Below are 21,932 nucleotides of genomic sequence, written 5' to 3' on the forward strand. Positions count from 1 at the left end.
ACAGAGCAACTAAGCCCATGCACCACAACTACTGAGCCTGCGCTCTAGAGCCTGCAAGCCACAACGACTGAAGCCTGCGCGCTGCAACTACTGAAGCCCGCGCTCCTAGAGCCCGTGCTCCACAACAAAGAAGCCACCTCAATGAGAAGCCTGCGCACTGCAACGAAGAGTAGCCCCCGCTCGCTGCAAATAGAGAAAGCCCGTGTGCAGCAACAAAGACCCAACGCAGCCATAAATAAATAAATAAATAATTTAAAATTATTTTTAAAATTACCAGGCTTGCAAAGAATTAAGAAAATATGATACATGATGAAAAGAAAAAGCAACCCATCGAAACCAACCCAGACCTGACAGAGGTGATAGAACAGGGGATGAAGGCAGCTGTCATAACTGACTTTTGTGTGTTCAGAAAGTTATGTAGACTCAATGAAGAAACAAAAAGGTCTCAAACTGATCCAGAGACAAAACTTACAGTATCTGAGGTGAAAACAAAAATACACCGGATGGGATTAACCTCAGATTAGACAGGTCAAAAAAAAAGAACAATACACTTGGAGACATAGCAATTGAAACTTTCCAAATTTATCAGAGAGAAAATACCAATAATGATAATAGAAAAGACCATCAGTGAGTTCTAGGACAACCTCAACATGTCAAAATACGTATAATTCAAGACCCAAAAGGAGGAGAACTGAAACAGAAAAAAATATGTGAAGGAATAGTGACTAATTTTTTCCCCAAATTTAATGACAACTATAAACTCACAGATCCAAGAAGTTCAATGAACCCTAAGCACAGGAAACACAAAGAAAGCGATACAAAGTCACAGCATAATCAAATTGATGAAAACTAATAAAAAGAGAAAACCTCACAAGTAGCAAGAGAAAAAAATTTACATACAAGGAACAAAGATAAGATGACGTTAGCATTCTCACTGGAAACAATGCAAGTGAGAAGAGTGGAAGAACATCTTTCAAGTATTGAGGGGAAAATGATAACTTAGGATTCTAAACCCAGCAAAAATAGCTTTCAAAATTGATGGCAAGATAAGAATTCATGACCAGCAGACTCGCACTACAAAAAAATGCTAAAGAAAGTCTTTCATGCAAAAGGGAAAAGACACCAGATGGAAACTGAGATCTTCATGAAGGAACAGAGAGACCAGAAAGGGCAACTGCATGGGAAAAATGCAAGATCCTTTATTATTGTTTAATTTTCTTTACAAAAAATTTGACTGTTTAAACAAAAACACTGACAATATAGTGTGAGTCTAAACACATGTAAGACGAACATGTATGACATAAAGACATAGACTACTTTTAAAGAGTTCGATACCACCTCACACATACAGTAAGAACCTTACAGGGGCTTTTATCCCATCTATCCCTCCCGGATCAGCTGCTGTTACTGCTGCTGTTGCTGTGGGTGATGGGGCGGACAGTAATAAAAATAGTTAATAAAATCTAAATGTAATTTACCATATCAACAAACTAAGAGGAAAGAAAAACACACGATAACCTCAACAGACACAAAGAGAGCATTTGAAAAAAATCCAACATCCATCCATTCCTGATAAAACTCTCAGCAAGCTATGAATAGACGGCAACTTCCTCAGCCTGAAAAAGAGCATCTATGAAAACCCTATGATAGCTAACATCACACTGACTGGTGAAAAACTCAATGCTTTTCCCAAAATTGATCTATAGATTAAATGCGATCCCAATCAAAAACTCAGGCTTTTTTGTAGACATCTACAAGCTGTTTTTAAGTTTCATATGGAAATGCAAAGAAGCTAGGATAGCCACAACAACTTTGAAATAGAAGAACAAAGTTGGAGAACTGACGCCCTCTGATTTTACAACTTACTTTAAACCTACCATAATTAAGACAGTGTGATACTGGCCTTAAGACAGATCAGCGGAACAGACTAGAGAAACCAGAAATAGACCCACACAGATATGGACAAATGATTTTCAACAAAGGTGCAAGAACAATTTAGTACAAAAAGGACAGTCTTTTCAGTGAGAAAGGATGGTCTTTCAACAAATGATGCTGGAACAATTGAAAATTCATTTGCAAAAAAAATATGAATGTTGGTTGAAAGATCACACCATATACTAAAGTTAGGTCAACATGGATGAGAGACCTAAATATAAAACCTCACAACTACTGAAGCCCGTGTGCCTAGAGCCCGTGCTCTGCAACAAGAGAAGCCACCACAGTGAGAAGCCCGTGCACCACAAGGAAGAGTAGCCACTGCTTGCTGCAACTAGAGAAAGCCCTCGCACAGCAACAAAGACCCAACACAGCCAAATAAATAAATAAATATAAAACCTTTCTTTCTGAAAGAAAGAAAATGAGAAAATTTGATGACCTTGGGTTAGACCAAGATTTCTTAGATATGACACCAAAAGGATGATCTATATAAGGAAAAAGTAGGTAAATTGGGCTTCATTAAAATTTGAAACTTAGGCTCTTCAAAAAACTGCTAGGAGAATGACAAGATAATCCACAGACTGGGAGAAAATGTTCGCAAATCATCGTCTGATAAGGGATTTAGTGTCCTCACATGGTCATCCCTCTGTGACTGTCTGTGTCCTAACTGCCTCTTCTTGTAAGGACATCACTCAGATTGGATCAGGGCCCACCCCAGTGACCTCATTTTACCTTAATCAGCTCTTGAAAGGCTCCATCTCCAAATGCAGTCACACCTGAGGCGCTATGAGTTAGGGCTTCAACACATGAATTTGGGGCGGGGGGGGCACACTTCAGTGCATAACAACAACCCAGAATTCATTTCATCCTACTGCGCCATCAGCATGATTTCTTAAATCCTTTATGATTTTCTGAAGCAAGAAGGAAAACGAAAACCCGTGCAAAAGTCATCAGAAACCACCTGCATACTCATGTGTGCCCTAGTCCACAATTTTCCTGAAGAAAGTTTAGTTTATGTAAAGGCGCATTACTTAGATTCCTTCTAACTGGGATGAGAGTCAGCCCAGCGAGGCTGACAGCAATGCACCTGCCTCACCCTCCACAGTGCCTGAAGGTTCAAAACACCACACCCAGCGTGGCACCAGCCTGTCTGGCTGACCCCAGCCAGAAGGTATGACCTGAGCAGCCCTGAGACCAACGTGAGGACCCTCAGGGGCCCCCGGAAAGCAGAGCCGGGCCAGGCTGGTGTTGCCATGCATGCTCTGCACAGATGCCCCCTGCTCAGCTGAGGGTCCACCTGGTCTGATGGGACCTGGGAGGCCTGAGGTGCCCCCGACAGGGGGCTGAGCCACTACCCAGGGCCGAGAAATTCGTGACCTTTGGGTACTTGGCGGGGGCATCCACATCCTCTAGAACTGACTCACAGGTGCTGGGAACTTCAGGGGATGAGGGACCGACCTCCCCAGGGCAACCATCTCTAAAATCAAGGCCAGCAAGTGACCCGGCAGAGTGGGCTGCAGCCAGCCGCCTCCGTCAGACTTGCACGTTATCTCGGTTCTCGTGCTGTGATCACACACATCACCCCGTGCTCTGGGCCTTTGTCGAAGCCCCTCCCTGACCACAATGGCCTGCCAAATGCCCACCTCCCCTGCGCCTGCCTGGCTCCCTCCTATGACATCATCCACCCTCTGCCCAGGGGCACCTCTGCAAGTGAGCACTGTTGAATGAATGAATGAATGAATGAATGAATGAATGAACAAATGAACTGGCAGCATCATGAAGGTCAATGAAAATTAGAAATGGCAAAATGCCTGTTTCGGGGAGTTCCCTGGTGGTCTAGTGGTTAGGATCCCGGGCTTTCACTGCCATGACCCTGATTCAATCCCTGGTTGGGGAACTGAGATCCCACAAGCCAAGCGGCACAGCCAAGAAAAAAAAAAAAGCCTGTTTCAAGAGAGATGTTAGAAATAAAAGTGACTTTCCAAACTAAATAGCTGAGCTTTGTAGAAATTCACTGTAGTGGGAGCCCCTGACAAAACAAGGAGCCCCAGTAACTGGCCAGTGAAACAAATGTGACAGTGACAAGCCTTTATGAAGTTACGGTACACACGGGGAGGCTCACTTTGGCACCTCTTCTAAGTCCGTTTTCCTGGGGCGGGCAGCTGAGTACAGAGCCAGCACCCAGGATGTCTCAGCCATAACTTTCAGCCACGCGTTTGTGGGGAGAGGAGTCCTCCCAGCGGGCCTGGCTGCTGCCCTCTGTGAGGCCTGCGTGTTGAGGCTGGCCCTGGGCTGGCATCCGGGAGCTGGGGTGTCGGGATGGGGGGCTCCCTGGGCCTCCCCTGTTGTGTCTGTGCTGACACCCTTCCCTCCTCCCCGGGGCTGGAGTTCAGCGTGTGCCCGGCAGAGGGGCCTGCGGAGTCTGCGGGCCCCCAATGAGAGCCCCGGTTCTGCGTCTCTGATGAGCTTCCCTGGGGACAGCGTGTCGCTGGGGGTGGAATGCGGCCCATGTGACCACGGGACGGGGTTCTGGAAGCTGGCGCCTGTTTCCTCTGGACCTTGACCCCAGGCCCTCTCCCTTCGGTGGTTCTGCTTCACAGCCTTTCACTGTGATGGATCAGAGCCTTGAGTATATGTGAGCCCTGTGTGTCCTCTTGCTGGAAGCCCAGGGTGGCTTTGGGGACCCCGACACAGGGGTCTTCAGAGAGGAGTGAGAAGTGAAAGATGCTTGTGTCGCTATGTGAGCGTGAACTACTTTAGCTGATTTTTATGATTTGTTTCTTGACCTTTTTTTTTTTTTTTTTTTTTTTTTTGCAGTACACGGGCCTCTTACTGTTGTGGCCTCTCCCGTTGCAGGAGCACAGCCTCCGGACGCGCAGGCTCAGCGGCCATGGCTCACAGGCCCAGCCGCTCCACAGCATGTGGGATCTTCCCGGTCCGGGGCACGAACCCACGTCCCCTGCATCGGCAGGCGGACTCTCAACCACTGCGCCACCAGGGAAGCCCCTGTTTCTTGACCTTTTTAAAGCGGCCTCACCCGCATCCAGTCCCAGGGCCATCCTCCCTCTCTGATCTTCCCTGCCGAGGCTCTGCAAGGCACAAGCCAAGTGTCACCCCACTCGGTCACTCTGTGTAACATGCAGTTACAATAGCCAGTGAGCGGGCATAAGTGGCCTTGGGAGTAAACACAGTCCCCTGCAGGGAGCCCCACCCTGTGGTGGGGGGAGGAGGCAGAGAGAGGCCTCCTCGCTGCCAGTGGTGGGCGAGCTGAGGGCACAGGAAGGACATCCTCCAGTGGGGAAGCAGGGCATCGACAGACCAGCCACTCAGGAGACCCTCCTGTCCCCTTGGTCCCTGGACCCTCCTGAGAGATGGGAATGGGATGGGGTGTGCTCTTCCCGCCCCCTCAAGGATTCTGTAAGAACCCTTGATGCTTGAAACACACCACGGGACATTTGCTTCCCCGGACCCGCCCCTGTGATCTAGGACGCACAGCCCTCACCTCCCCGGTGGAGAGACTCAGACTGGTGGGCTGAATACACCGAGAAGGTTCTGGAACTTGGTGAACGACCCAGACGGTCACTTGACAAAACTTGCTTCATCCACGTGTTCTCGTGCTGGTGAAGCCTCCCGGGTTCAGGGAACCGAGAGGAATTCCCAGCATGGTGTCCAGGACCAGCTGAACCCTACAGCAGGAGGTCGCCACCCTGCCAGCTCTGCGGCGGCCCCGCGGGCCGTCGTCCCCTTCCCCGTGCCGGCTCCTCGTCCTCCCACGTTCCTCTCCGAGGGTGTCGCGCGAACCCGCCCCTTCCAACCTGCTCTTGTCCCCGGGATGTCCCCCCCCGCCCCACTCCGGTCCGGTTTCCCTCCCTGAGATGGCTCCCCTGGCCCGCGCCCTCCTGCCCCTCCGTCCCGCTGCTCACCTGGCAGGAGCGGAACTGGCTGACGAGCAGCGTGCAGCGCTGGGGGTCCTTCCGCCCGTCCAGACTGTCCAGCTCGGCGGCCACCTGGCTCAGCTCCTCGTCCGCGTGGTAGAACTGCGCCAGCAATTGAGGGTCCGACCGCTGCGAGGAGAGAGGGGTGAGCGCCGCCCCGGGGGGGCTTGGCCTTGTCCCCACCGTGGGCGGGGCCTGTCACCCCGCCGGCTCCCCTGAGGCCCCGGGGGCGGCGAGAAGAACCCCAGACGAGGGCTGGGGAGGGGCCGGGGCGCGGGACGGTGGAATCAGCACTCAGAAAAAAGTTTTAGTCCTAAACTAAACTGAAGTGATGAAGGCGGCCGCTGCAGGAAGGGCGCGGCCGCTCCCCAGCCTCCTCCCAGCGCTCAGCCCAGTTTCCACGACCCAGGAGGTGCGGGGCTTCGTGGCGGGAAACGCTTCTCACAGAGGCTCACCTCCCACGAAAGGCACGGGGCGTTCTTCTGATTCTGGGTCTTCAGGCGTAACCCCACCCTTGGAGCGAAGGCCCAGCTCCGTGCGCCTCCGCCCGTCCTGCCGGCCACCTGACTGCCCCGGTCTGTCCCCAGCTCCAGCCTCGCCAGCCACGTGCTGTCCTGTCCACAGGCTAACGCCCACCCCAGGCCTCCGCGCTGTGCCCCCTCCAGCCGAGGTGCCAAGGGCTGTCCCCTTGGATCTGAGTCTCCAGGATTAGGACAAGCCCACGGGAAGGGTGGCAAAGCCCTCAAACATGTTTTTATAAAAGGTGCCCTTCATGATGGGACAGAGAAAGACAGAAGAGAAGGAAAGACACCCAATCAACACTCGGTTCCCTCCTTCTTCTACCTAAGAATCAGCACATGGCTGTCTTTACGCCTTACATTTTGTTGAACATAAGGTAACTTATTTTTGTAATTTCTCTCAGCTCACTGCTCGATGGAGCCCGTGTTCCGCCCCCTCCCCCTACATGGCCCGTCCCAGGATGGTTCTTCCTCCGCTCAGGGGTCTTGGTCATTCATCAGTGCCTGACTCTGGGTCACTCGCAATGCTGGCCCAAACCCCTGGGGTGGTGAGTAAGCCCCTCAGGGAGGCTGAGCCGACCTCGGGCAGGGGGGAGGGGGGCTTCAGTGATTGGCCCAGGACGCGGACATGTGACCCAGGCAGGGCCAATGGGAGACCTCTCTGGGACTTTCCACAGGAGAGTGGCGAGGATTCACCGATCCGTGCACACACCCAGCAAAGGCACCTGAGCACCCACTGCCAAGGATGCAGGGCTGGGGACACGGCCAGGAATGGGGCAGGTCCAGACCCTGGCCCCCTCCATGGGCTCAGCTGACTCATGCCCAGGAGGGCCACCAGTGACCCCTCTGTGATGAGCAGGAACCACGTTGGGGTCAGGGGCTGGCAGTACAGTTTTGCCCCTTTCCTGTTGACCGGAAGGAAAGACGGGAGGAGAGGGTCTGGGAGGTGGGGAGCCGGCTGACTCTCTGAATGGTGCCCTCACCCACTGTCCCTGCCACCCTGAGTCAAGCTGCCCCCACCCCGACCCACATCCCTCCATTAAGGCTCACTTGGACCCATTTCCCACCCTGGAGCCTCCTCTTAGTTTCAGAAGCTGGGAGGAGAGAGAGACACCCTTGCCCTCTGACCCCCCAACCAGGGTTCAATCTCGTGCCTTCAGGGCCGGGCAGACACCTACATGGGGGAGAAGACAAAAGGGATCAGTGGGGCTTGTGGAGAACTGGAAAGGGCCTGCCTGCCTGGGGAGAGGCCAGGGAAGAAAACAACAGCACCCAGTACTGGAGGACCCCAGCCAACCCCCACAAGCCTTGCGTGGGCTAAACGTCTCCATGACCACGAACAGCCTCCCACTCTCCCTGTGAAGGGCACGGGGTGGGCGTGGTGGAATCTGCCACCTTGGAACCGATGCACAGAGACAAACCCTTTGGGCTCACCTTGCTTTGCTTTCAGTAAATCAAAGACCTTAAGAGCAGACCTACGAATGTGTTGACCATTAGCAAAAAGAGAGCTGAGCACACACACACACACACACACACACACACACACAGCAGAAACTAGAGAATAAAAAAAAAAATTTTTTAAACCTAACAATTATCTTTATTTTGTTGAGACACAAAAGATCTGTGTGATTTTTAAATTTTAAGTGATATTCCGAGCCAGCTTTCCAGCCCCCTCAGGACTGGTATTTCCAAAGAAGAATCAAAAGTTCCCTGTCTCTCCCGGGGCGGGGCTGAGGAGCAGCAGGAGAATCTTAACTGAGTGCGGCCGTCATACTCACCCGGAAACCCCAGACACCAGGGAGACAGAACCTCCGGGCAGAAGTCCAGGAAATGAATGAACACAACTTACAAAACTCAATCTGTGCTGATTAACAGAATCCAAAAGAAAATTTTGGTGCTACATTTCCATTTCTAAGTATGCAGAGAATGAAGCAAACACAGCAGTCTCCAGCCGGCTCATCACTCAGAACTAAATCGGTCCAGCAGGGCAGGGTCACCCTCAGGCCAGCTCGAAGGCCTGCCGACTGGAGGAAGGTAAAGATCAGGAACAGGAACTCTTTCTCTTTGGTTTGAATCAGCCAGCCTCATTCAACAACATTTAAAATCAAATTATAAATTAGACTTTTATTTATTTATTGTATATTTATTTATTTATTTGGCGGCACCAGGTCATAGTTGCGGCACACAGGATCTTCGTGGCAGCGTGCGGGCTCTTAGCTGCAGCATGTGGGATCTAGTTCCCTGACCAGGGATCAAACCCGGGCCCCCTGCACTGGGAGCGCAGAGTCTTAACCACTGGACCACCAGGGAAGCCCCTAAATTAGACTTTTAAATGTCCCTAAGTAAAATGTCCACAGCAAAGAGAATCAGTTGATATAAATACGAAGAAGTACTCACGCAATTTTGAAATAAAAACTATAAGAGAATAAAATAGAGCCCAGTAGTAATGTCTTTTTTGGCACACGATGTCAGTATTTTCTCAAAATAAATTCATAGCAATGACAGATTTCACTGTTACAAGACAAAAATAAAATTAATGAAGGTAGCATTTAGCTTAGGATGTTAGAAGAGTAGTGAACAAGTAGCCCCAAAGAAGCCTCAAACACCCCAAAACACAGCAGTACTGAATCAGTCCAAAGTGCAAAAGTTGACTAATTCAGAACTAATTTTGTAAAGCTGATGAAATTATCCATTCATTCAAACACCTGTTCTGTGATGCAAGATGGGGATGCAGATGTGAATGCAGATGTGGGATACAGGATGCAGCTGGGTGTGAGCTCAGGCCCCGCCCTCAGGAGCCCGTCTGAGCCAGGCATGTGACAATGCTGGAGAGACCCAGCCTTTGTGAGGCTGGCCAACTGGGCTGCGGCAGAATGTGGCACGAACCATGAGTGTCCCTAGCCCGGTGCAGAGCACTGGTTGTGCCTCAGCGGGTACCACCCAGACCCCTCTGTGAGGTGGCCCCATACTGACCCAGATGAAGAAGACTAATGGCCAAGGTCACATCAATGGACACGGCAGGGCTGGCAGCCAGCCCAGGTCTTGCTCTCAGGATACTCAGGAGCCCATGTGGGAGAGAGGAGGAGGTAAGAGTGACCAGGGCACGATCCCTCTCACGCATCTTGCTTCCCAAATAGGAAGTAAACACTGCAGCGGAAGAACCTTAGAAGGATGCCTTGTCACTGCAGGGCAGCAGCACAGTTGCAGCCAAGCTCCAGGAAGGGAACAAGAAGAGAAGGCAGATGGTGGGACAGGTGGGCGGGACAGATGGCAGGACAGGCAGCACGGCCAGGTCAGAAAGGACCAGCCCCCTCACACCGCCTCGCAAGCTCAGCAATGGAGTGCAGCCCCGGTTGCGCAGAGTCCCAGCCCCCTGCCCCGCCAGCAGCCCCCCAGCAGCTGTCCCAGGACACGACCTGGGCTCCGAACGCTGGTTCCCGAGACGTACTACCCCACGGGACCCCCACCACCCTGACACTCAGCAGAAGAGAGCCTTGCGGATCTCGCTGGACCCCCAGGTGGGCTTTTCAGCTGGACAGAGTGCAGGGAGCTCAGGCGTGAGGGCTGGGTGCCTAAGAGGCCAGCCCAGGCCCTGGGCCTTGCTTGGACCAGTTTTCCAGTAAAGCCTCAGACTCCCCACTGCAACACCCAAATCCAAGAGCATCACAGAGAAACCAGAGAAAAGCCTCAAGTCACACACACTCTGGATCTGGCTGCTCGCTGTGCTGTGTGTCCGACCACCTGCTGATCCTCAGGCCCTGGGCACAGGAGAAGCTAACCAGGCCACACTGGACTGCCAAGGAAACCCACTGACCACTGGTCACCAGGGCTGGGACCCCTCACTTCCTCCAAACACTCACCCAGACCCTCCTGCAAGTCTCCACCACCCTTCTGTCCCCTCTGAGTTCTGGAGTGCCCGGGTGGCCATGACCCATATCCCCAAGGTTGGCCTTGTCCACATCAGTGCATCAGTACACCAGCGCTGACCTGGCGGCACCACCAGCCACTGTCAGCGGATCTGGCGCCCCAGATAGGCACACACTCCTGTAGTCACATGGTGGCAGCCCTGCCATCTGGCCCGTGGATGGCTGGTGGCTGGTTACTCCTGCCCCACCCCCACTCAAATGCCCGCCTTCCCCCCCCCAGGCTCCTCCACCAGGGCTCCCGCTGGGTGCCCCTCCGGCCCCTGCTCTTTCTCAGGACTCAGGTACCTGCCCTCCCTGTGGCCTTCAGGCCTAGGTACTGAACCGACCAGAGGCACATCACTACGCCCGTAGTTTGCTCAGTCTGCCCAGCACCCCCCATCAGGGAGCCCCTGGGGCAGCCAGCTGTTTCCTACCGAGACTCGAGGGGGGCCCATCCCTGGTGGTTGTAGGAATTGGTGGGCAGGGTTCAGGTGCAGTTTAATCACAACGATAACCACCCAGCGCTGAATGTGTGTCATCTAACTCCCCTAATCCAACAATTTACAGAAGGGAAAACTCAGGCTCAGAGAGCGAGATTCATAAATCCACCCAGTATCCCATACCCAATAAGCAGTCTCACCTGTCACTCAGCCTCCCTGACAGAGGAAGGCCTTTTCCCGTGACTCAGTTTCCCTACTGGCTCCTGCTGGGTGATGGGGACAAGAGAGCACAGAGCCGTCATCCCGGCTGGCACCATGTGGACCTGAGGGAGAGCCGGCCGGTCCCACCAGGCCTCAGGCTCTGTGGCTCAGGGTTCAGGCTCGTGGGCCCACAGTGGGTCAGCTTGCACAGACCACACGTGTCAACTCTGTATGCCCGGGGAGCATCCATCCCCCCAGGAGGCTGCCCTGTCCTGGGCTGAAGACCAGATCACTGCTGAACCCCGGGACCCACCCACCCTGGGCAGGTGCCTGTGGACAGTCAGCTGGCCCCACACGTGCCTGCAGCCTGACCTGGCACCACAGGTGGCCTGTCCTTAGCTGTGCGGAGGCCAGCCAGGCCACTGTGAACCCTGCTGCCTCAAGGGCACAGCCCTTTGCCGCAAAACACTCCCAAGTGCTTGCCCAGGAAAGGCTGATGGCTTTACGTTCGATTTGCATCAATAAATATTTTACCCATATGGTATAATAACAAAACAAGCCATTTTGGTTAGAGGAATCAAGGGCCCTCCAGAGCATGGGAGCAGAGTCTGAGGCTCAGGTGGCAAGAGGAACCAGATAGGCACCGAATGTAGAGGATGCGTGCTGGGCACGGGTCCAGGGTGGGCTCCAGGTTCAAGTCCCGCTCAGTACCTTACCGGCGGTGACCTTATCCCAGCCTCAGTTTATCATCTGCAAAGTGGGCTTAAAGCACACGGGGTACCTCGCATGGCATCCGGAGGGTCTGCACCTGGTGCGGTCATTGCGGCGGTGGAGTCAACTGACCGTGATAAGTGAGAAATGAGACGCTAAGGAACCACGTCATTCCTGAGAGCATCGCTGCCACCCCCAGCGCCCTGTCCCAGAACTCGGCTGAACACGCCCTGACGTCCTGCTGGCAGATCCCCATGGGGGCCTCAACCCCAGGAGGCGGCGTGACCCACAGCGAGGGTGCGAGTGACCCCTCCACCCGGAGTCCCAGGTCGGGGACAGGCGCAGCCACCGCGCGTGCCCCTGCCCACAAGGCGGGGCACACAGAGGGGCCCTGGGGCGCAGGTGTCCAGGTGAGCCCGGAAGAGCGAGCACGGGAGGGGAAGGAGGAAGAGACTGGGGCCCCAAATGCAGGGCCCCCCACATCTCGCAGGGCAGGACCAAGTCGCGACGGCCAGGAAGGAGCAGTGAGGGGGGGCCTCGGGGCTGCTGCCCCTGAAGGCGGGGAGGTCGCAGGACCAGCAGCCCCAGAAACGCAGGCGAGCACGAGGGTAAGGACGCCGGCGCCTCTCCAGGGCTCGCCAGGGGGCGCTGAACCACCCACTGCCCTTGTGTGCACCTGCGGGGTGTGTGTGTGTGCGCGCCGGCACGGGCTTGGGGGTCTGGGCCGCTCAACCGCCCGCCTGCAGAAGTGGACCTGGCCCCTCGGCCTGCCAGCCGTGGCCCATAGTCCAGCACCCAGAGCAGGCCCATCCCTAGTCTCTGACCCTTCAGAGCCCCGAACCCTGGCCCCGACCTGAGGACACATGGCCAGCGCCAGGCCTGGCTGGTGGGAAGCACTTCTCCAGACTCAGACTCAAAAATGGCGCAGCAAGGTTCCCTGGTGGCGCAGTGGTTGAGAGCCCGCCTGCCGATGCAGGGGACACGGGTTCGTGCCCCGGTCCGGGAAGATTCCACATGCCGCGGAGCGGCTGGGCCCGTGAGCCATGCCGCTGAGCCTGCGCGTCCAGAGCCTGTGCTCCGCAACGGGAGAGGCCACAACAGTGAGAGGCCCGTGTAACACACACAAAAGAAAAAAAAAAATGGCGCAGCGCTGGCTGGATGGGCCTGGTTTCCAGTGGGCCAGGGGAGGCCCTCCCCAAGCCCTCCAGCTCAGGGCCTGGGCTGGAGTCTGGGTTAGGGGGCTTGGAGAGGCACCTCCACTCCAGAAAACCTCCACTGACCCAGCTGTGGAATGAATTCTGGGAGGAAAAGTGGACACACATGGTCCAGACACAGAATGGGATGCTCCCCGCTACTCCACAGGAGGGGTGCCTGTGAGAGGGCAAGTCCCTTTCTGGTGGGAGGGGCACCTCCTCCTTAGCAGGGCAAGGCAAGGACTTAAACACCACACCAGTCGAGTGGTACTCAGGAAGCCCAGGTGAGTGGAGGTAACCCAGCCTCACAGTGAGCTCAGACACTGCCCTAGGCCACTCCCCCAACACAGCCTGAGGCTGAACGTGGACACCCAAAAAGAAGGCACCCCATCTCAGAGAGATCTGGGGGGAGGGGGGAGATGCAAAATGTAATTACATCTAGGGTCCAGTTACTCCAGCAAAAAATGGTCCTGAAATCTTATCCACACCTAAAAGATTCACGTAAATTCTGAGACAGAGTTTTATTTTATTTTAATTAATTAATTTTATTTATGTTTGGCTGTGTTGGGTGTTCGTTGCTGCGTGCGGGCTTTCTCTAGTTGCAGCGAGCGGGGGCTACTCTTCGTTGCGGTGCACAGGCTTCTCATTGCAGTGGCTTCTCTTGTTGCAGAGCACGGGCTCTAGGCGGGCGGGCTTCAGTAGTTGTGGCTCGTGGGCTCAGTAGTTAGTTGTGTGTTGGCTCTAGAGCGCAGGCTCAGTAGTTGTGGCACATGGGCTTAGTTGCTCCGCGGCATGTGGGATCTTCCCGGACCAGGGCTGGAACCCGTGTCCCCTGCATTGGCAGGCGGATTCTTAACCACTGTGCCACCAGGGAAGCCCTGAGAGTTTTAAACCTCACTAAATTTTTGTTTCAAATACTTTTATCGCTATAACCAGTGTTGTCCAAAATGATGTTTTATAAGAACCTTGTTATGCAGAGCTGACCGTGGATTGCCCTGAGGCAAGCCCAGGCTTCTGCAGCTTCCCAGATGGTCTGCTAAATTAGTACCCTGAAAGCTTTAGATTCTGGGACCAGTTTAGACATCCAGTAAGTCAGTTCCCTGCACCTGCTATCTCACCGAGCGGTGCTCCTCCCAGCTGACTTGGTCTCAGTTGTAGTGAAATCCACAGCCAGCTCTGAGGGGGCAGCTTCCTCACTGCCGGCCACTCTGGAGAGCAGCCCAGCAACAGCTCAGGAGAAAACCCTCTGACTGCAGAGGGTCCCTGCCCGTGGGGCACAGCGAGGGGCCCCTTTATAATTCTGCTCTAGTCTCATCTGGAGACGGACCCCCACCATGGGAGGAAGTTCTCCAGAATATCAAGCCCCCTGGGAGGAGGCTGGATTGGCCCTGTGAGGATGAGGTGTCCCCTATCGGGCTGGACACCCCCCTTCCAGGGGAGCACCTGGGCTCGGGGCCCTGCAACACCCCCAGATGACCACACTTGCCTTGGCTGCAGTATTTGCAGACACAATGCCTGGAGGTAACTGAGCATCTAACGAAGGGTTTTCAGGAGAGTGAATTCTTAGATAAAACTCTCAATCAAGTGCCGTATAATGACACGCCAAGAACACTGATTGCAAGAAATTTAACCGCAGCAGCTGCAGTGGGTCATAAAGAAGCTCTTCCGTAACTACAGAGGAAAAGAGCCCAGGGTGGCAACAGACCTCGAGGGGGAGTGTCACCGCAGCACCAAATGGAACAAATGGTATCTGACAGTTGGGCTTTCACACTGCAGGAGATCTTGTCTTTGAATTTCAATAGGCTTAAGATGCTTTAAAAAGCACTTTATTTTTAAGACTATTACATAGTAAACCGGTTAGGATGCCAATCAATTCTGTTCCCATTCTGCTAACAGCCACAGGACACTGTCCCAGGGGCCCTGGGCCTTCGGGGTGCCACTGGCCATGCCCCATTGCAGGGACAAGTCCTGGGCTTGACCCGGCCTGGCTGACAGCAGCCCAGGAAACAGCAGAGGGGAGGTCGCAATCTTCTCAGCTTCTAGGACGGATGGAAATCCGCTCTTGGGAAGTGGAAATTTAAATTGCTTATTGTGAATTATTCCTCTCCTTCAAAAAGGGTTTGAGTGACTTAATCAGAATGCATGTGAACTGAACTTATCTGTTTAATCAGAGGAGCAATCAAAAGGCCCGAACAGGGGTCCCGGGTTCCGGGCCACGTTGATTACTGCAGGTGGTCACCCTGATCTCTGCTTTGCCAACCCAGGCTGGGGCCCATGAGGGTCCCCCCAACTCCTGGGCACATCACCCCACCGAGCTGGGATGAAGTGGACTGGCAGAGGCCATTCCTGCCTGGGTCCTAGGGACACGTTGGTTGGGGAGGAACATGGAATCCCAAGGGATGTCCCGATGGGAGGACCTAAGAGATTGGACGTCACTGGAAGCCACCATGAGGGAGGCCCCTGGTGAGCAGGAGGGGGTGATGCACAGTTCCAGACCTCTTAGGGACCCAAGGACTTAGAAACCCAGCGTGGTTGCTGCCACCTCGGGCCCAGACCCTCTGACCGCACCTCACCCAGGGCCACCTGGGTGGTGCTGCTCTGTGGACAGGCGGCTCCAACGGGTTGAGAGGAGCCCAGCCACCCTGTCTCCAAAGAGTGTAATCCTGGCTTCTAGAAACAGTTTTATTGAGATGTGACTTACATCCCATAACATCCTCCTGGTTAAAGTATGCAGTGCAGAGGGTTTAGTATATCCACAGAGTCTGCACCATCACCAGGATCTAACTTTAGAACCTTTTCATTGCCCCCAAAAGAAGCCTCACACCCATTTCCAGTCATCCCTCCACCAACTTCTAATCTACCGTCTCTATGGATTTGCCTATTTCAGATATTTCAAGTAAATGGAATCATACAAGATGTGACCTTTCATGTCTGGCTTCTTTCACATAGTGTGTTTTCAAGGTTAATCCATGTAGTAGCATGTGTCAGTACTTCATTCCTTTTTATAGCTGAATAATATTCCACCATGTGGATGGACTGCATTTTGTTGATCCATTCATCAAGTGGTGAGCATTTGTTTCTACCTTGGTTATTATGAATAATGCTACTATGAACAGGTTTTTGTGTGGATATGTTTTCTCTTGGGCATAAACCTAGAAGTGGAATTCCTGGTCATGTAGTAACTGTGTTAAACTTTTCGAGGAACTGATTGTTTTCCAAAGTGGCTGCACCATTTAATGATCATATAACAGCAAAGTTGCCATATACAAAATTAATATACAGAAGCCTATTGCATTTCTATACACTAACAAGGAACTATCAGAAAGAGAAACTAAGGAAACAATCCCATTTACAATCACATCAAAAAGAATAAAATAACTTGAATAAATTTAACTAAGAAGGTAAAAGACCTGTACTCAGAAATCTATAAGACACTGATGAAAGAAACTGAAGATGACACAAACAGATGGAAAGATATACTGTGTTCATACATTGAAAGAATTAATACTGTTAAAGTGACCATACTACCCAAGGCAATCTACAGATTCAATGCAATCCCTATCAAAATACCAATGGTATTTTTCACAGAACTAGAACAAACAATTCTAAAATTTGTATGGAAACACAAAAGACCCTGAATAGCCAAAACAATCTTGAGAAAGAAGAACAAAGCTGGAGGTATCACACTCCCTGATTTCAAACTATATTGCAAAGTTATAGTAATCAAAAAAGTATGATATTGGCACAAAAACAGGCACACAGATCAATGGAACATAATAGAGAACCCAGAAATGAACCTACACTTATATGGGCAATAAATCTACGGCAAGGGAGGCAAGAATATACAGTGGGGGAAAGATAGCCTCTTCAATAAATGGTGTTGGGAAAAACTGGATAGCTATGTGTAAAAGAGTCAAACTGGACTACTCTCTCATACCATCTACAGAAATAAATTCAAAATGGATTAAAGACTTAAATGTAAGACCTGAAACCATAAAACTTCTAAAAGAAAACCTAGGCAGTATGCTCTTTGGCATTGGTCATAGTAATATTTTTTTGGATTTGTCTCCTCAGGCAAGGGAAAGAAAAGTAAATATAAACAAATGGGACTACATCAAACGAAAATGTCTGTACAGTGAAGGAAATTATTAACAAAATGAGAAGGCTACTTACTGAATGAGGGAAGGTATTTGCAAGTGATATATCTGATAAGGGGTTAATAGCCAAAGTGTACAAAGGACTCATACAACTCAACATCTCAGAAAATGGGCAGAGGATCTGAATAGACATTTTTCCAAAGAAGACATACAGATGGCCAACAGGCACATGAAAAGATTTTCAACATCACTAATCATCAGGGAAATGCAAATCAAAACCTCAATGAGATATCACCTCACACCTGTCAGAATGGTTATCATCAAAAAGAACACAAATAACAAGAGTTGGCGAGGGTGTGGAGAAAAGGGAACCTTTGTGCCCTGTTGGTGGGAATGTAAATTGGTGCAGCCACTGTGGAGAACAGTATGGAGTTTCCTCAAAAACTTAAGAATAAAACTACCATATGATGCAGCAATCCCACCTCTGGGTATTTATCTGAAGAATATGCAAACACTAATCTAAAAAGGTATCTGCACCTCCGTGTTCATTGCATCATTATTTACAACAGCCAAGATATGGAACCAACCTAAGAGCCCATCCATAGATGAATGATAAAGAAGATGTGGTACATATACAAAATGGAATATTACTCAGCCATAAAAAAGAATGAAATCTTGCCTTTTGAGACAACATGGATGGGCCTAGAGGGTATAATGCTTTGTGAAGTAAGTCAGACAGAGAAAGACAAATACTGTATGATTTCACTTATATGTGGGATCTAAAAAACAGAACAAATGAACAAACATAACAAAACAGAAACAGAGTTACAGATACAGAAAACAAACAGGTGGTTTCCAGAGGGGACGGGGATGAGGGGAGGATAGAAATAGGTGAGGGAGATTAAGAGGGACAAACTTTCAGTTGCAAAATAAATGAGCCATGGGTATGAAATGTACAGTGTGGGGAATATAGCCAATAACTATGTGATATCTTTGTATGGTGACAGATCATAACTAGACTTATCCTGGTGATCATTTTGAAATATCAAATCACTATGTTGTGTAACAGGAACTAACATAGTGTTGTAGGTCAATTATACTTCAAAAACAAACAAACTCATAGGAAAAAAGATCAAATTTGTGGTTACAGAAGCGGGACAGTGTGGGGAGGGGGACTTGGATGAAGGGGGTCAAAAGGTACAAGCTTCCCATTGTACGATAAAGAAGTACTAGGGATGTGACGTACAACATGATAAATACAGTTAACACTGCTGTGTGTTATATATGAAAGTTAAGAAAGTCCTAGGAGTTCTCATCACAGGGAAACAATGTCGTCTATTTCTTTAATGTTGTATCTATATGAGAAGACGGATGTTCACTGAACTTACTGTGATACCCATTTCGGGATGTGTATAAGTCAATTCCTCGTGCTGCGCACCTTAACTCATGCTGCGCTGCATGTCAATTACATCTCAATAAAACTGATCATGTAACAACAGTGTTGAAGGTCCAATTTCTCCATGTCCTCCCCGCCACTTGTTGCCGTCTGGCTTTCTGATTCTAGCCGTCCCGGTGGGTGTGAAGTGCTATGTCATTTGGACTTGCGTTTCCCTGGTGACCGACGCTGTGGAGCATCCTTCCGTGTGCTGCCATTCGTCTATCTGTAAGTGTCCTTTGCTCCCATCTTTCCATACATGAGTGAAGTTGCCGAGGCGCTCTCGGGTCTGACCAAATCTACTCTTCCACAGCCCCTTAGACAAACGCATGGTCTACACTGGGCCTACTGTCTGGAGGGACGAGGGTTGTCTCTGCCACCGCCATACGACCTCACCAAAGCCGTGGGCAGGTGTGGACTGTGCAGTGCAGCAGCTTTGCCAGGATCAGGACCCAACTTGCTGTACAGAGAGTCCTTGGGACAAGACGAAGGGGCTCCCCATCACCTGCGCTGGGACCCCCGAGGTGTTCCCTACTCACCTGTAGCAGGTGGGATAGGTGGCCCTCAAAAGTCCACGCGGAACCTATGAATGTGACCTTCTTTGAAAGGGAAAACTGGTCTTTGCCAATGGAAGGAAGGTAAGGGTCTTGGCATGAGACCCTCCTGGATTACCCAGGTGACCCCACCTCCTATGACAAGTGTCCTTACAAGGGAAGGGGACGTACACACAGAGGAGAGGCCATGGGAGAAACAGGCAGAGACCCGAGTGACGCATCTACAGGCCAAGGAACGCCTGGAGCCCCCAGAACCTGGAGCAGACAAGGGCCAGACTCTCTCTCAGAGCTTCCAGAAGAAACCAGCCCTGCCAACACCTCGCTTTCAGACTGTGGTCTCCTGAGCTGTGAAAGAATACGTTCCTGTTGTTCTCAGCCACCTACTTTGTGGTCACAGGAGCCATGAGAAATGAACACACCCTCCCTGCCCCCCACCCTGACTACCAGGTGCACCACAGCACAAGCAGGCAGGAGAGGGGACCACCGTGTCCCGGTTGTTTTGGGGGGCCTGGGAAGTCCCTCTTCTTTTTCCAGCTTCTGTCCACTTACTGTGTGAACTTGCCCTGGGCAGCAGCTCCGCCCAAGGCCCTACGGACACACGGAGGTAAAAATGAACACAATTCTGGGTCCTCCAGAGCATGCCCAGATGCCCCAAGCCACAGACAGGGAGTCAGGTTCATGCGCCCTGGGTCATATGAGGGGGCCGCGAGTTTCCCCACTCGCCTCCTGTGCCTCCGAGAACAAGCCTCACCCCATGTTCTGGACACTCTCTTCCCACAAGCCTTCCGTCAATGCAGGGGACACACCTGCAGGACAGAGGCGGTCCCAGACCCGAATGCTGCTGGCCGAGTCCCGAGGGATGCGGGAGGGGCCTGGTGAACGGCTCGCCCAGAGGGAGGGCTCGCCTCTGTTCGTCATGGTGGTGCTACTGTGGGCCCCCTGTGGTGTGCCTGCCTAGGGCACCGGCTCACATCCCTTGGCGGCTATCCCCCTGCCCCGCCCTTGACTCTGATGGCCTTCCTCTGACGGCCCCACGGAAGCAGGATGGGCACCGTGCCCTGGCCTGTGTCCGTGCAGGGCTGGTGTCGGTACCGCCAACCTTTCTGTGTGATGCGGAGGGTTCCAGATGGTTCCACAAGAGGACACGGTGCCCACTCTCCACCAAAGTGCTGCACAGGAAAGGCGACAGGGTCTTGACATGGAACACAACACGGGGGGGAAGTGTTCGCAACACGGATTTGGAGTCTGGGTCTTCGTGTTCAAACCTGTTAGGTTTGGGATCCCACTCCTTATGGGAGAAGCAGGGGGGCGACCTGGAGCAGAAAGAAGGGGGAGGGGCCTGGTCTGGGGTGTTGAGTGGGGAAAAGGGAGTGGGGAATGGGGTGATGGCAGGGAGAGGGCAGAGGGGCCCTTGGACCCGTGGGCGCAGCCGGCTCCAGGCCGTCCAGTCCGCTCGCAGATTCGCCGGGGCCCACACCGAGCTCCCTTGGCAAATTCTCCTTTTTATTATGCTTGCTGCTGAGCTTATCAAATAAAACTTAGAAGCACTTGACTCACAGGTTGCTCATCACTAAAAGCACGGATCAGAGACAATGAGCTCTCACCATTTAAAAATAGCCATCCTAACAGAACACCTGTTCTCACCAATGTGCCGTTTCCCCAGAGGATAAAAATTATCTGCAATATAGTCCAGCAAGAGCCTGTATTTGGTTTTTATGCATTTTTAGAGGAAAAAATACAGGCGGATGTTCTGACATATGGCAGAAGAGAAACAACTGGGTGTCTGCTCAGAGAAGAACAAGGACAGGGTCTGCGGCGAAATAATTCAGATGCAGGTTCTCAGGTCAGGGCAAAACCGCACACCACACAAAATAAAAAGACTCCCTTCAGCAATAGTGGACAGATAATTAAAACTCTTCACGTGAATCCACAACAGTGGCAAAAGCTGAACAGCCCGTGGGCTCCCATTCTGGACGCCCCACCCCCGCCGTGTGCCCACCCCAACTCCCTCGAGGTGGGGAGAGGCGGGAGCCTGGGCAGCTCCTGCAGACAGGCTGGCCCACCCGCCAGTCAGCGGCCACCTCCTGAAGGTTTGGGCTGAAGTGGGGGCCCGGGCAGGGCAGGTCATAAGTGCTGGGCCATCTGGGAGGCAGGCAGGGTAGAGCATCTGGGACAAGCCCTCAGCCTGTGTCCACAAGGGGCCACCTGAGGGATCAGGTGAGAAGGTGGCCCAAGTCAGGGAGGAAGGGCAAACAGGGCCATCCAGACCAGAATGGTTACCCAAAGAAGAGTCCTTTTCTCCTCGGATGCTTGGAATGTTCTTCCTCAAGGGCACAGACTTAGTGTCACAAGGCGGTGTTTCCTCTTCTCATTACCTGGTTACATCCTCCCAACGGTGTGAATGGTGCACTTTGGGTTCCCGTGTTTAGAACCAGCCTACAGTCAGTGCCCACCCAAGTGAGCATTTGGGTATAGAGAGGGATGGTCTAGGCTGTTACCGTGGCTGGGGACGCCACAGAATGGAGAGTCCAGAAATAAACCCACACATACACGGCCAATTGATTTTTGACAAGAGCACCAAAGCAATGCGATGGAGAAGAAGAATCCTTTCAACAAAAAGTGCTGGAAAGGGCTTCCCTGGTGGCGCAGTGGTTGAGAGTCCGACTGCCGATGCAGGGGACGCGGGTTTGTGCCCCGGTCCAGGAGGATCCCACATGCCACGGAGCGGCTGGGCCCGTGAGCCATGGCCGCTGAGCCTGTGCGTCTGGAGCCTGTGCTCCGCAACGGGAGAGGCTACAGCAGTGAGAGGCCCGCATACCGCAAAAAACAAAAACAAAAACAAAGTGCTGGAAAAATTGGACAGCCATGTGCAAAAAAATGACCCTCAAACCTTGCTCATCACACACACAACCATCAACCCCCAAACAGAAAAATCTTAGTGACCCTGGGCTTGGCAAAGTTTTCTTAACTAGTTCAGAAAGAGCATGAACTATTCAAACAAACAAACA

General features: G+C 52.1%; 1 protein-coding gene across 3 annotated transcripts in view; it reads right to left on the bottom strand.

The window, feature by feature from the left end:
- The window catches only part of ZFYVE28 (zinc finger FYVE-type containing 28), a gene marked incomplete at both ends in the record, with an annotated part of 113,422 nt that overhangs the window by 53,232 nt on the left and 38,258 nt on the right, over positions 1–21,932 (bottom strand). For all 3 annotated transcript variants that reach the window (XM_079699998.1, XM_079699997.1, XM_079699999.1), the window contains one exon: positions 5,859–5,999. In XM_079699998.1, the coding sequence (XP_079556124.1) occupies positions 5,859–5,999 (141 nt within the window). The remainder of the gene's footprint in view (positions 1–5,858; positions 6,000–21,932) is intronic.

The sequence above is a fragment of the Hyperoodon ampullatus genome (assembly GCF_949752795.1).
Source record: "Hyperoodon ampullatus genome assembly, chromosome: 1".
Classification (NCBI taxonomy): domain Eukaryota; kingdom Metazoa; phylum Chordata; class Mammalia; order Artiodactyla; family Ziphiidae; genus Hyperoodon; species Hyperoodon ampullatus.